The sequence below is a fragment of the Zosterops lateralis genome, assembly GCF_965231275.1.
Source record: "Zosterops lateralis genome assembly, chromosome: 1".
Lineage (NCBI taxonomy): Eukaryota > Metazoa > Chordata > Aves > Passeriformes > Zosteropidae > Zosterops > Zosterops lateralis.
Genome location: NC_139762.1, coordinates 505,530 through 520,997, shown reverse-complemented (window position 1 = coordinate 520,997; position 15,468 = coordinate 505,530). Strand labels below are relative to the sequence as shown.

The 15,468-nt window shown below is 58.3% G+C and overlaps 1 protein-coding gene across 1 annotated transcript in view; it reads right to left on the bottom strand.

Moving 5' to 3' along the window:
• The window catches only part of KCNH2 (potassium voltage-gated channel subfamily H member 2), a gene marked incomplete at both ends in the record, with an annotated part of 48,127 nt that overhangs the window by 14,392 nt on the left and 18,267 nt on the right, over window positions 1–15,468 (bottom strand). Inside the window, one exon of the mRNA XM_083872749.1 lies at window positions 5,810–6,235. Coding sequence (XP_083728875.1) covers window positions 5,810–6,235 — 426 coding nt within the window. The remainder of the gene's footprint in view (window positions 1–5,809; window positions 6,236–15,468) is intronic.

Here is a 15,468-nt window from a genome sequence, read left to right as displayed (position 1 = left end):
ATGGTCACAGATCTTGGTAGAGAGGCTTGGGACTCAAGAAAGAGGGTCTGGGGTCTGTGCAGGAGGGTCTGGGGTCTGTGCAGGGGAGTTTGGGGTCTGTGCAAGGGGGTTTGGGGTCTGTGCAGGGGGGTCTGGGGTCTGTGCAGGAGGGTCTGGGGTCTGTGCAGGGGGGTTTGGGGTCTGTGCAGGGGGAAAAAATGGGTTTGTGGAGGGTTCTTGTGTTGGAGTCCAGGGCATTGCTCTGGGTGCCCTGGAAGGTCACAGATCTTGGTAGAGAGGCCTGGGACTCGAGAAAGAGGGTCTGGGGTCTGTACAGGGGGGTCTGGGGTCTGTCCAGGGGGAAAAAATGGGTTTGTGGAGGGTTTTCATGTTGGAGTTCAGGGAATCCCTCTGGGTGACCTGGAAGGTCATAGAGCTCAGTAGAGAGGCTTGGGACTCAAGAAAGAGGGTCTGGGGTCTGTCCAGGAGGGTCTGGGGTCTGTGCAGGGGGTCTGGGGTCTGTCCAGGGGGGTCTGGGGTCTCTCCAGGGGGGTCTGGGGTCTGTGCAGGGGGTTTGCCTGGCACAGAGCCCAGGAGGACACAGGCTTTGATTTTGGTCCATGAGAAAAACATCCAACACAGAGAAGAATTGCAAGTCACAAATGTGTAACAGACAGTGGTGTGGTTATCACTGTGCAGAAGATTTTGTAGTTTTGGGTTTTTGGAATGTAGATGCAAAGGGACAGGATGGTGATTTTAGGGTGGTGTCCCAAGTTCTTCTTCTTCTCCCTTGGCCTCCATTGTCTGCAGTGACGTGGGCACAGGGGAGTTTCAGTGGGTTGGGGCAGAGTAGAAATGACCCTGTTAGTGCAGGTGATGGACATTGGCACAGAATTGTAAATAATAACCACATAATTATCTGTATAAAGGCAGAGTGACCTCCCATCACGGGGCAGTCACCTCGTGTCCAGGCTGCTGTGAACACCTTGGCCGGACACAAAGAATTGTAAGATAAGAATTAATAAACAACGTGAGAAACCAAGAAAACCAAAACCTTGAGACTCCTCATCATTCTCCTGCCAACCACAGAACCAGAGACAGAGTCAGATTTAAATCCTTCAGAGGTCGAGGAGGGAAAATCTCTCCCTCAGACCCACACGAACCACCAGCCTTGAAATCTCGGGTGAGAGAAAACAATAAACCCCGAGATTCTCAGAGCCTGATGGAAGGCTTGTTGTCCTGTGTTGCAGTGTAGGATGTGCACACAGTATTTATTCCATCCCCATCCCCATGAGCTGTTGGAACCAGGTGGGGCAGTGTTTTCCCAGGCCCCTCCTTTGGGCTCTTCTGCTCATGGCCCATCAATGCCTTGCCCAGGACTCACAGGGAACTCCCTCCAGGAGCTCTCTCTGTTTAATGGGCCATCAAGGAGCCACTGCACGACTCCTCATCCCATTGGGAGATGCTCCCAATGCCCAGGGGGAGGAGCCAAGCATTCCCACCTGGAGAGAATCTGGGATTTGGGACAGGACAAGCAGCCCTGAGCCACTGGATTCCCAGAGGAGCAGAGCTGCCAGACCTTTCTGTGGGATCACTGCTTCAGGAAGACTGTCGCCCTAATCCTCAGCCTTCTGATGATTGTTTACATATTTTCCTTTGGAGTCTCTCAAAACAATCTGGATTGTTTTCATTCCTTTCAGTGATGGACTTCTGGATTGACCCCTGGGGTCAGAGAGGTGTTTCCTCTCATTGACCAATCCTTGACCAAATCCCAAATACTATATAAACCCTAAATCATAATAAACTGCTTTATTTTTCCTTCTTCTACCTGACAGGTGAGTGTGGTCCTTTTCATGTCCCTGACTGTAACAGAAGAGCCCCTCACCTGGACTGCTCCCACCACCCTGCTCAGGTTGCGTTCTGACTCTGTCAGTGCTCTTTTGTATTATTTTGTATATTTTATATTTATATAAATATATATTTTATATTTATATAAATATATATTTATATAAATATATATTTATATAAATTTGTATTTATATAAATATATATTTATATAAATATATATTTATATAAATTTGTATTTATATTTTTGTATATTTTATTTTTATTTTCCTTTCCTCTTATTAAATTGTATTTCTGACTCGGAGCCTCTCACTGGTTTTGCTTTCAAACCACGACACTCACACAGTGTGTGTGTCTGTGTGCAAACCTTGAGGTAAGAAATGCTGATTTAAAAATGCCACGGGATGGGATGGACGTTGTTGAGAGAGAAATGGGACTGGAAATGTTTCAAATGATGGCCTTGCAAATAAGACTGGATATTTTGGAGAAATAAATCTATGAAAGGTGCATTGTAGCAGGACCCATGAGGGGTGATTTTAGATTATTGGCTTTAAGGCATTAAAAGCATTTTGTGGCAAAAGCTGATGGGCCAAAAAACACTTATAATGTATTGTAATTAAAAACTAGTTTGGCTTCTGATTGTGATGGCGTGAACTGTAACATCTATATTGTCTCATCCTCCAAATGAGACTAAAAACAGAATAAAAGTTTTTAAAGCACCTCTCAATTTCCTCATCTCTGGGTCAGAAAAGGGCAAAATCCAACAAATGGGGAATGGCAGGGAAAGGGTTACAGGGGGTGGGGAGACCCCAGGCACCCACAGAAGGGTTGGGGGGCTCCATCCCCTCTCCCCACATCAGTGGCCCCACCAGTGTCACTGTCTGGGGGTGGAAAAAGGGGGGGGGGTCAGCAGTGAAGAGACACCCCCAGAACCCCAGGAGGGTTGGGGGGTCCCTGCCCCAAGTCAGGTACCCCCACCCTGGGAGTGCCCCCTGCCCCAGGTGCCCCCAGGGGGGCTGGGGAGGGAGGAAAGGGGGTCTCCAGGACATCCCTGGGGGGGCAGAGGGTGCTGTGAGCCCCTGGCCCCACTCCCCATGTCAGCCCCAGGTGCTCCTGGTGTCCCAAAGGTGGTTTGGGAAGGTCACCAGGGGCACTGCTGTGTCCTGGCCTGGAGGTGCCTCTGGGACCCCCAGGGACTCCCCATGGGAGACCCCAGCACCCAGGGAACCACCCAATACCCCAACACCCACCACCCCAACACCCAGGGAACAGCACCCACCACCCCAACACCCAGGGAACAGCACCCACCACCCAGGGAACAGCACCCACCACCCCAACACCCAGGGAACAGCACCCACCACCCAGGGAACAGCACCCACCACCCCAACACCCAGGGGTGACCCCAACACCCAGGGAACAGCACCCACCACCCCAACACCCAGGGTTGACCCCAACACCCAGGGAACAGCACCCACCACCAGCACCCAGGGAACCACCCAACACCCAGGGAACAGCACCCACCACCCCAACACCCACCCCAGCACTGGGGGCACAGGTGGGACCCCCAAACACAACCCCTGTTGTATTTCTCTGGGGAATGTTTTTTTCCCCAGGACCCCTAAAGTCTGTAACCACGTAGTTTGACCCTTCCTTCCTTTCCTGACCTCACTGGCTGAGGTCCAGCTCTCTTTTCCTGACTAAAAAAGGCCTTGATCCTCCTTGTTCATTCTTTTTCTCCCCTGGAACCTTTCGAGAATAAACTCCTTGGATTAATCCCGGGGGAAAAAGCCTCTTTTGGGATCTTTTGTCTTGTCCAAAGCCTCTCAAGGACCTGAGCTGGCCAAGGAACCCCCAGGAGTTTTCAGGGGGATATTTCCAACCCCCAGCCCCAAAACAACCCCAGCTGGCACTGCCACCCCCTGCCCTGTCCCTCATGTCCCCTGTGTCACCTCTATTGCCATAATGCTGAGCCTTCTGATGATTGTTTACATACTTTTCTTCAAAGTCTCTCAAAACAATCTATATTGTTTTCATTCCTTTCAGTGATGGATTTCTGTATTGACCACTGGGGTCAGAGAGGTGTTTCCTCTCATTGACCAATCCTTGACCAAATCCCAAATACTCTATAAACCCTAAATCATAATTGTTGGGAAAGGTGAATCAGGGAAACCTTATAAACATGATTGCTTGGCAAAAGATTCTGAAAATGTGAAACCTGTAATCGAGATAGAAATGGAAGCTTAATTTGAGTTGTAGGACACTGAGTTTAGTTACTATAGAACCTGAAGACAACAGCCTGGGCAGCTGGAGGAGAATCCCTTTGGATTGAACAATCCCCTTCTGCTGCCTGAGGGATCCAAAGGTCAATGCAGCAAAACAGAAAAGTCTAAAGAGTCGTTTTTAGAGTTTAAAATATAACACATGGTAATGTAGTAGTTCTTATAGGCTGTGTGGAGATTCTATAGGATTTTGTGTCTTGTGTTGGTTGGTCACTGTAAATTAGAATATTCATCACAAAAGGAGATAGAATGGATTGGAACCAGGACCTGGCTCTCTCTGGACCTCGCTCTCCTTTCCCTGCTCTTCCCCCTGCACTCTGACCCTGCCCCTTGCTCTCTCTCCCCTCTCCTCAGCCCAAACCCTCTTTGCTCTCTCTCCTTCTTTCTCTGGCACTTCCCTCCAGCCCAGGCTGGTGCCTGAAGGCAAAAAACCCTCTTTACCCACAACCCTTGCAATAAAACCACACATTCTAAAATATCTCAGGTTTGCAGAGCACCTTGTCCCTGTAAGTCACGGCTGCCTCTACACATAATAAACCTTATTTTCCCTGTTTCTACCCCTCTTGCTCTCTCTCTCTCTCTCTCTTTGGGGTTCCCTCCAGCCCAGGCTGGTGCCTGAAGGCAAAGCCCTCTTTACCCACCACCCTTGCAATAAAACCACACATTCTAAAACATCTTACCCACCACCCTTGCAATAAAACTACATATTCTAAAATATCTCAGATTTGCAAAATACCTTGTCCCTGTAAGTCACACATGCCTCTACACATAATAAACCTTCTTTCTTTTCCCTGCTCCTACCCCTCTTGCTCTCTCTCCTTCTCTCTCTGGCACTTCCCTCCAGCCCAGGCTGGTGCCTGAAGGCAAAGCCCTTTCCACCCTTGCAATAAAACCACACATTCTAAAATATCTCAGGTTTGCAGAGTACCTTGTCCTTGCAAGTCACAGATGTCTCTACACATAACAAACCTTATTTTCCCTGTTTCTACCCCTCTTGCTCATTCTCCCTCTCTCTTTGGGGTTCCCTCCAGCCCAGGCTGGTGGCTGAAGGCAAAGCCCTTTCTACCCACCATCCTTGCAATAAACCCACATATCCTAAAATATCTCAAATTTGCAGAGCACCTTGTCCCTACAAGTCTCGGATGCCTCTACACGTAACAAACCTTCTTTTCCTGCTTCTACCCCTCTTTGCTCTCTCTGGGACTTCCCTCCAGCCCAGGCTGGTGCCTGAAGGCAAAACCCTCTTTACCCACCACCCTTGCAATAAAACTACATATTCTAAAATGTCTCAGGTGTGCAGAGCACCACATATTCTAGAATATCTCAGATTTGCAGAGTACCTTGTCCCTTATCCTAGAATATCTCAGGTTTGCAGAACACCTTATCCCTGCAAGTCACAGATACCTCTACACATAATAAACCTTCTTTTCCCTGCTTCTACCCCTCTTGCTCTCTTTCCTTCTCTCTCTGGGACTTCCCTCTAGCCCAGGCTGGTACCTGAAGGCAAAACCCTTTCCACCCTTGCAATAAAACCACACATTCTAAAACAACTCAGATTTGCAGAATACCTTGTCCCTTATCCTAGAACATCTCAGGTTTGCAGAGCACCTTGTCTCTGCAAGTCATTTATGCCTCCACACATAACAAACCTTTTTTTCCCTGCTTCTACCCGACGGGCGAGCGCGATTCTTTTTTTGGTGACCCACCTCCTCAGAGCCAGAGCCGAAGATGAGCAGGTCGAAGGGGATGGCGGCCACCATGTCGATGAGGAACCAGCCCTTGAAGTAGTGGATGGCGATCTTGGCGGGGTGGCTGACCACCTCCTCGTTGGAGTTGACGTAGGTGGTGCGGAAGTTGATGAGGATGTCGATGATGAACATGATGTCCACGATCAGGTCCACCACGTTCAGGGGGCTGCAGGAGTAGCCGCAGTGGTGCCGCTGCGCCTCCTCCGAGTCGCTCAGCAGGAAGGCGGCCGAGTAAGGGGTGAAGATGGCCGTGTAGATGACCAGCAGCAGGATCAGCCAGTCCCACACGGCCTTGAAGGGGCTGTAGTGCAGGATGGTCCAGCGGTGGATGCGCGGCGCCTGCAGTTTGTACTCGGGGAGGACGTCGGCGCCCAGGGACAGCACCTGGGGTGGGGGGCACACAGGGGGGTCAGTCCTGCACCCCAACACCTCACAGCCCCTCTGACCCCAATTCCCTCAGGGGACATCAGTTGGTGGCCTTGGAGCCAGTTTTAGGGGCCCTTTTTAACAGTTTTAGGGGCCCTTTTTAACAGTTTTAGGGGCTCTTTATAACCTCAATGTCTCTGTGTTACTCTCTGGGGTGAGGTGGGACCCCAACACAGGCAAGGAAGGGTCTCTGGGGGGCTGCAGGGCTTAGACCCCCAGCCTGGGGAGAGGTGGGGATGTGGTCCCCACTCAGAGGTGCTGGGTCAACACTGGACCTGATAGTCCTAAAGGTCCTTCCCAAAATCAACAGCTCTGTGAGTCTGGGGGTGCAGAGAGACCCCAGCCCAGGCAGTGAGGGGGTGCAGGACACCCCCAGGGGTTCCAGGGTGGGCACAGCTGGGGATAAACCCCCCCCCTTCCCAAAACCACAGAGCTGCCCCACAACCTCCTCCTGCCCCACAAACACCACCAGGGCAGTTCCCACCCCAAACACCCACAGTCACCACAGTGCCCTGGACCCTCAGCCGTGGCCATCCCCAGCACCCCCATGGGGGGCGCGGCCCCCCTGGTACCCCCATCGGGGGGGCACAGACCCCCTGGCATCCCCATCGGGGGGGCACAGACCCCTCCTCACTCCCAGCCCCTTTGTACAACACCCAGAAATGCTGGGGCTGAACCTCAGGGATCTTTGCAGGGTCCTGGTCACCCCTGGGGCTGCCCCACAGGGTCCTGGTCATCCCTGGGGCTGCCCCACAGGGCCCTGGTCATCCCTGGGGCTGCCCCACAGGGCCCTGGTCATCCCTGGGGCTGCCCCACAGGGTCCTGGTCATCCCTCCATCTCTGGGGCTGCCCCACAGGGTCCTGGTCATCCCTGGGGCTGCCCCACAGGGTCCTGGTCATCCCTGGGGCTGCCCCACAGGGTCTGGCCATCCCTGGGGCTGCCCCACAGGGTCTGGCCATCCCTGGGGCTGCCCCACAGGGTCTGGCCATCCCTCCATCCCTGGGGCTGCCCCACAGGGTCCTGGCCATCCCTGGGGCTGCCCCACAGGGGTCACAGCCCCACAGCCCCACAACAAGGGTGAGAGGTGACCCACAGCCCACCCCACAGGGGTCCCAGCCCCACATCTGCCCCATGGGGGTCACAGTCCCCCTGCACCCCCTGGTCCCTCCAGGCCCCTCGTGGGGCTCCATCTGCTGCTGCCCCACAGGGAGGGGATGGGAATTATCCCCTCCCACCTGCCCCACCGGCCCCACAACCCCGAGGGTATCACTGGGGGGGCTGGGGTGACCCTGCCATGCACAGCCAGAGCTTTAGATATATTATTTAAATATCTATATCTATTTTTATATAAAAATATAAATATAAATATATATAATAAATATATATTTATATATATAAATATATATGTAAATAAATATATTTATATATATAAATAATATAAAGGCAGAGCTTTATATATATTATGTAAATATATATATTTTATATCTAAATGAATATATGTATTTATATAAATAAATATAAATATATGTAATAAATATATATTTTTATATATATAAATATATAAAAATAAATATATATATAAATATATTTATATAAATAAATATAAATATGTCATAAACATATATTTTTATATATATAAATAAATATATATAAATATATTTTATATATAAATATATAATATATTTTCATTATATATTTATATAAATAAATAAATAAATAAAGAGATATATAAAAATAAATATATATATTTACATATATAAATAATACAAAGCCAGAGCTTTATATATATTATTTAAAAAAAATATATATATATTTATATAACCCCCTAAACCCCCCCGAACAAGCACCGAGGACACATCCCGAGCCCCCCACAGCCACTCCATGCCAGGGTGGGCCCCTCGCCCCCCTGTGGCGCCCCCACCCCCCAGCCGGACCCCCAAGCGCAGGTCGGGGGGTGGTCCCGGTACCTTCTCCTCCTGCCCGTGCCCGGAGCCATCGCGGGGGGGCAGCCCCAGGCAGGAGCTGCACAGGGAGACCCTCAGTGTGGGACGGGGCCCGGGGGGCTGGGGGGGCACGGGGCGGGGGGCGCCACCCGGGAATTCCTGCAGCAGCTGCAGCAGCGCGGGGAGCATCCCTGGGGAGGGGGCTGGGGGGTGGGCAGGGGTCACTCCCCACCGGCCTGGGGGGGGCAGGGACCCCCCAACCCCAACCTGGTGGTCATGGGGTGCCCTGGGACCCCCAGGAGCAGTGAGGACCCCCAGGAGCAGTGAGGGACCCCCAGGAGCAGTGAGAACCCTCCCCCAGGAGCAGTGAGGACCCCCAGGAGCAGTGAGGGACCCCCAGGAGCAGTGAGGACCCCCAGGAGCAGTGAGGGACCCCCAGGAGCAGTGAGGACCCCCAGGATCAGCAGAGACCCCCAGGAGCAGCAGAGACCCCTCCAGGAGCAGTGGGGACCCCCCCCCCCCCAGGAGCAGCAGGGACTCCCAGGAACAACAGGGACCCCCAGGAAGAACAGGGACCCCCCCAGGATCAGCAGAGACCCCCCCCAGGATCAGCAGGACCCCCAGGATGAGCAGGACCCCCCCAGGATCAGCAGGACCCCCAGCAGCAGCAGGACCCCCAGCTCGGTGCTCTCCAGCCGCGCTCCAGCCGGATCCGACAGGAATTATTGGGGCGGAAATTTTTAATTTTTTTCCCAGGCTGCTCCAGGGCTGCTGCCACAGCCACGGCCAGGGAGCGCCCCCCGGCCCCCAGAGCCCCCCGCCCTCCCCGGACACCGTGGGGACACTGTGGGTGCCCATGGGTGACACGTCCCAACCCCCTGAGGGCACCTGGGCACCCCAAGGGCAACAACACCTGCCCCAGGTGTGGGGGGGACAGGGGGGACAGGGGGGACAGTGCCTGGGAACACATCAGGGACACACCTGGGACACACCAGGGACACGCCTGGGACACACCAGGGACACACCTGGGACACACCTGGGACACATCTGGGATACACCTGGGACATCCAGGGACACGCCTGGGACACCCAGGGACACGCCTGGGACATCCAGGGTCACCCAGGGACACACCTGGGACACACCTGGGACACCCAGGGTCACCCAGGGACACACCTGGGACATCCAGGGTCACCCAGGGACACCCAGGGACACTCAGGGACACACCTGGGACACACCTGGGACACCCAGGGACATCCAGGGACACCCAGGGTCACACAGGGACACACCTGGGACACACCTGGGACACCCAGGGACACCCAGGGTCACACAGGGACACACCTGGGACACACCTGGGACATCCAGGGTCACCCAGGGACACCCAGGGACACTCAGGGACACACCTGGGACACACCTGGGACACCCAGGGACACACCTGGGACATCCAGGGACACCCAGGGACACCCAGGGACACGTCAGGGACACCCAGGGACACACCTGGGACACACCTGGGACATCCAGGGTCACACAGGGACACACCTGGGACACCCGGGGACACACAGGGACACCTGGGACACCCAGGGACACCCAGGGACACACCTGGGACATCCAGGGACACCCAGGGACATCCCAGGGACATCCCAGGGGGGTCCCCCAACCTGTGTGGTGCCCACGGGCCAGGATGTGGTTCCCAGTGTCCCCCAGTGTCACAGCCCCTCCCGGCACACAGGCCCTGTCACCTCTGTCCCCAGGGGCCACCAGACCCGGGGGGCTCGTGGGGCAGTGGGAACAGCCATGGGGTGATGGGATATGTGAGTGTTCGGTGACACTGCTGGGACACAGGGAGATGGCACCAGGACACACGGTGACACTGCTGGGACACAGGGAGATGGCACCAGGACACACAGTGACACGCAGTGACACGGGCACACGGCGCCAGACACACACAGTGACAGCACCGGGACACACAGTGACATGGGCACACAGTGGCAGGGACACACAGCGACGGCTCTGGGACACACAGCGATGGTGCTGGGACACGCGGTGACAGTGCTGGGACACAGGGTGATGGCACTGGGACACACGGTGACAGACGGTGACACGGGCACACAGTGGCAGGGACACGCAGTGACTGCACTGGGACACACAGTGACACGCAGTGACATGGGCACACAGCGGCAGGGACACGCAGGGATGCCACCGAGACACGGCGATATGGCCGGGACACGTGGTGACAGTGCTGGGACACACAGTGACACGCAGTGACAGAGACACACAGTGGCAGGGACACTTGGTGACTGCACCAGGACACACAGTGACATGGGGACACAGTGCCAGGGACACACAGTAATGACACTGTGACACAGGGCGATGGTGCTGGGACACACGGTGATGGCACCGGGACATGCATTGACACAGGCACATAGCACTGGGGACACGCGGTGACAGTGCTGGGACACACAGTGACATGCAGTGACACAGGCACACAGCACCAGGGACACAGTGATGGCACAGGGACACACAGAAATGACACCAGGACACACGGTGACACACAGTGACACGGGCACACAGCACCAGGGACAGAGTGATGGCACAGGGACACACGGCCATGGCGCTGGGACACGCGGTGACAGCACTGGGCCACTCAGTGACGGCACAGGGACACACAGTGACAGCACGGGGACACACAGTGACAGCACGGGGACACACAGTGACGGCACGGGGACACACAGTGACAGCACAGGGACACACAGCGATGCTGCCGGGACACGTGGTGACACACAGTGACACTCGGCGGGTGACACGCGGTGACAGCACCGGGACACGCCGCAGCTGCTGCGTCACAGGCGCCACCCCCGGCGGGGGATTCCCGCTGTCACCGTGTCCCCACGCGCCTGTGACAGGGACAGGGCCACACGTGTCCCCTGCCTATGGGGACCCAGTTCCGGGGTGAACCCCAACACCCCCCACGTGTCCCCTGGGGTGTCCCCTGGGGTGTCCCCTGGGGTGTCACGGGGTCACACGGGGCCCTGGGGACACGGGGGGTGACAGGTACCACGGCACAGAGCCCCCCATCGGTGCCGGCAGGAAGTGTGGGGTGTCCCCAGGGAGGGCCTGGAGGGGGACCCCAAACCCAGAGTCTGGACCCCAAACCTGGAGTCTGAACCCCAGCCCCACAGTCTGGACCCCAAACCCCCAATCTGGACCCCAGCTCCACAATCTGGATCCCGACCCTGCAGTCTGGACCCCAATCCCACACTCTGGACCTCGACCTCACAGTCTGAACCCTAATCCTGGAGTCTGAACCCCAGCCCTGCAGTCTGGACCCCAAACCCAGAGTCTGGACCCCGACCCCACACTCTGGACCCCGATCCCACACTCTGGACCCCAAAGCCACAATCTGGACCCCAACTCTTCAGTCTGGACCCTGACCCCACAATCTGAACCCCAAACCCCCAATCTGGATCCTGACCCCGCAGTCTGGACCCCAAACCCTGGAGCCTGAACCCCAGCTCCACAATCTGGACCCCAAACCCCCACTCTGGACCCCGACCCCACAGTCTGCACCCCAGCCCCGCAGTCTGGACCCCAATCCTGGAGACTGGACCCCGATCCCGCAGTCTGGACCCCAGCCCCACACTCTGGACCCCAGCCCCACAGTCCCGGCCTCCCCTGCCCTGTCCTGTCCGTTCCTGGCCGCGGTTCGAGCGGGGGCGGGGGGGGCGGGGGGGCCGGGGGGAGGGGAGGGAGGGGAGGAAAGGGGGGCCGGGGGGCGGCTCCAGCCACCAGCCGCTCTCGCCGCTAAATTTATCGCATCTGCCACGGCAAAGTGGGACAAACCCCGGCCTGGGGCGGGGGGGGCGGGGGGAGGCCCTGGGGAGAGACCCCCGCCCCCCACGGGCACCCCCCGACCCCCTCGGGCACCCCCCGACCCCCCTCAGGCACCCCCCGACCCCTATAGCCCCCCCTGTGGGCTGGGGGGGACCCCACCCCATCTGAGCTGACCCCTAAGTGGGGACCCCTAAATGGGGACCCCCCCCGGCCCCACAGGTAACTGGGGGGGGATGGATGGGAAGGGAGAGTGGCCAGGACCCCCCCCCAATTAGTCACAGCCCCCCCAAAACAGCCCCACAGACACACCTGGGGATCCCCAAATTCACCTCCCGCCCCACAGACACACCTGGAACCCCCAAATTCACCTCCCGCCCCACAGACACACCTGGAACCCCCAAATTCACCTCCCGCCCCACAGACACACCTGGGGATCCCCAAATTCACCTCCCGCCCCACAGACACACCTGGAACCCCCAAATTCACCTCCCGCCCCACAGACACACCTGGAACCCCCCAAATTCACCTCCCGCCCCACAGACACACCTGGAACCCCCCAAATTCACCTCCCGCCCCACAGACACACCTGGAACCCCCCAAATTCACCTCCCGCCCCACAGACACACCTGGAACCCCCAAATTCACCTCCCGCCCCACAGACACACCTGGGACCCTCCAAATTCACCTCCCGCCCCACAGACACACCTGGGGATCCCCCAAATCCACCTCCCGCCCCCAGTGTAGCCCCGGGGGGGGCAGAGAGGGGCGGGGGGCTGTCCTGGTATCCCCCTCCCTGTGCCAGCCCCCCATACACGGGGGGGACATGCAGAGACCCCTGGGACCCCCAACTGTGGGGTCTCCAGAGCCCCCCGGGACCCCCAGACATGGGGACACACAGAGCCCCCTGAGACCCCCAGCCACGGGTCCCCCAGAGCACCCCAAGACCCCCAACCATGGGGCATCCAGAGCCCTCCAGGACCCCCAGCCATGGGGTCTTCCAGAGCCCCCCAAGAGCCCCGGCCATGGGGTCTCCAGAGCCCCCCAGGACCCCCAGCCATGGGTCCTCCAGAGCCCCCCGAGACCCCCAGCCATGGGGTCTCCAGAGCCCCAGCCATGGGTCCCCCAGAGCCCCCCAGGACCCCCAGCCATGGGGTCTCCAGAGCCCCCCAGGACCCCCAACCATGGGTCCTCCAGAGCCCCCCGAGACCCCCAGCCATGGGGTCTCCAGAGCCCCAGCCATGGGTCCCCCAGAGCCCCCCAGGACCCCCAGCCATGGGGTCTCCAGAGCCCCCCAGGACCCCCAGCCATGGGTCCTCCAGAGCCCCCCGAGACCCCCAGCCATGGGGTCTCCAGAGCCCCAGCCATGGGTCCCCCAGAGCCCCCCAGGACCCCCAGCCATGGGGTCTCCAGAGCCCCCCAGGACCCCCAACCATGGGGTCCCCAGCCCCCCAAAGCCACCACCCCCCAGCCCAACGTGTCCCCAGCCCTGGTGACACCCCCCAGCCCCCCCTGAGCCCCCCAGCCCTGGTGACACCCCCCAGCCCCCCCTGCGCCCCCCAGCCCCGCAGAGCTCGGGGGTCCCCGGGCCCGGTGCCCCCCCCCGCAGTGACGGTGACACAGATGGCGGTGACACGTTCGGCGACACCCGAGGACACGACACGACACGTTCCCGCCCCGGTGACGCGTCCCCGACACCTGCGGTGACAGTGACACCCCCGACACCCCCCGGGACAGGCGGGGCCGCACCTGCCGCGACCCAAAACACCCGCGCCCACGGGCGGCCCAGATACACTGAGACCCCTGAGACCCCCAGAGACCCCCTGAGAGCCCCAGAGCACAACAGAGACACCCAGAGACCCCCAGAGACCCCCAGGGACCCCCAGGGACCCCCAGGGACCCCCAGAGCACCCCAGAGCACCCCAGAGCACACCAAGGGACACCCAGGGACCCCCTGAGCCACCCAATGACCCCCAGAGCACACCAGAGACCCCCCAGAGACCCCCAGAGACACCCAGAGACCCCCAGAGCACACCAGAGACCCCCAGAGCACATCAGAGACCCTCAGAGACCCCCAGCATCCCACAGGGACCCCCAGCACCCAGCAGGACCCCCCAGCACCCAGCAGGGACCCCCAGCACCCCATAGGGACCCCCAGCACTGAGCAGGGACCCTCAGAACCCAAGAGAGACCCCCAGCACTAGGCAGGGACCCCCAGGATACCACAGGGATCCCCAGCCCTGCTCTGGCAGGTACCTGACAGTCCCAGACCCCCAAATCCTGCCCCAGCAGTGCCCCACAGCCACAGAACCCCAAATTTTGCCCTAGCACATACACCACAGCCACAGAACCTGAAATCCTGCCCCAGTGGGTATCCCACAGCCACAGAACCTCAAATCCCGTCCCAGTGGATACTCCACAACCACAGAACCCCAAATCCTGCCCCGGCAGTGCCCCACAACCATATAACCTCAAATCCTGCCCCAGCACGTACACCACAGCTACAGAACCCCAAATCCTGCCCCAGCGGGTACCCCGCAACCACAGAACCCCAAATCCTGCCCCAGCAGTGCCCCACAGCCACAGAACCCCAAATTTTGCCCTAGCACATACACCACAGCCACAGAAACCCAAATCCTGCCCCAGCGGGTACCCCGCAACCACAGAACCTCAAATCCTGCCCCAGCAGTGCCCCACAGAGCCCCAAATCCTGCCCCGGCAGTGTCCCACAGCCACAGAACCTCAAATTTTGCCCCAGCACATACCCCACAGCCAGAGAACCTCAAATCCTGCCCCAGTGGGTATCCAGAACCCACAGACACCCAACACCAGCACTGGCAGTGTCCCCTTCCTGAGCCCCCCACACCTGCCCGGGCCCCCCACACCTGCCCGGGCCCCCCACACCTGCCTGAGCCCCCCACACCTGACTGTGCCCCCCACACCTGCCTGAGCCCCCCACACCTGTCTGTGCCCCCCACACCTGCCTGAGCCCCCCACACCTGTCTGTGCCCCCCACACCTGCCCGGGCCCCCCACACCTGCCTGAGCCCCCCACACCTGACTGTGCCCCCCACACCTGTCTGGACACCCCACACCTGCCTGTGCCCCCCACACCTGTCCGGGCCCCCCACACCTGTCTGGACACCCCACACCTGTCTGTGCCCCCCACACCTGCCTGAGCCCCCCACACCTGCCTGTGCCCCCCACACCTGCCCGGGCCCCCCACACCTGTCTGGGCACCCCACACCTGTCTGGACACCCCACACCTGCCTGGGCACCCCACACCTGTCTGGGCCCCCCACACCTGCCTGGGCCCCCCACACCTGCCTGAGCCCCCCACACCTGTCCGGGCCCCCCACACCTGCCTGTGCCCCCCACACCTGTCCGGGCCCCCCACACCTGTCTGGGCCCCCCACACCTGAC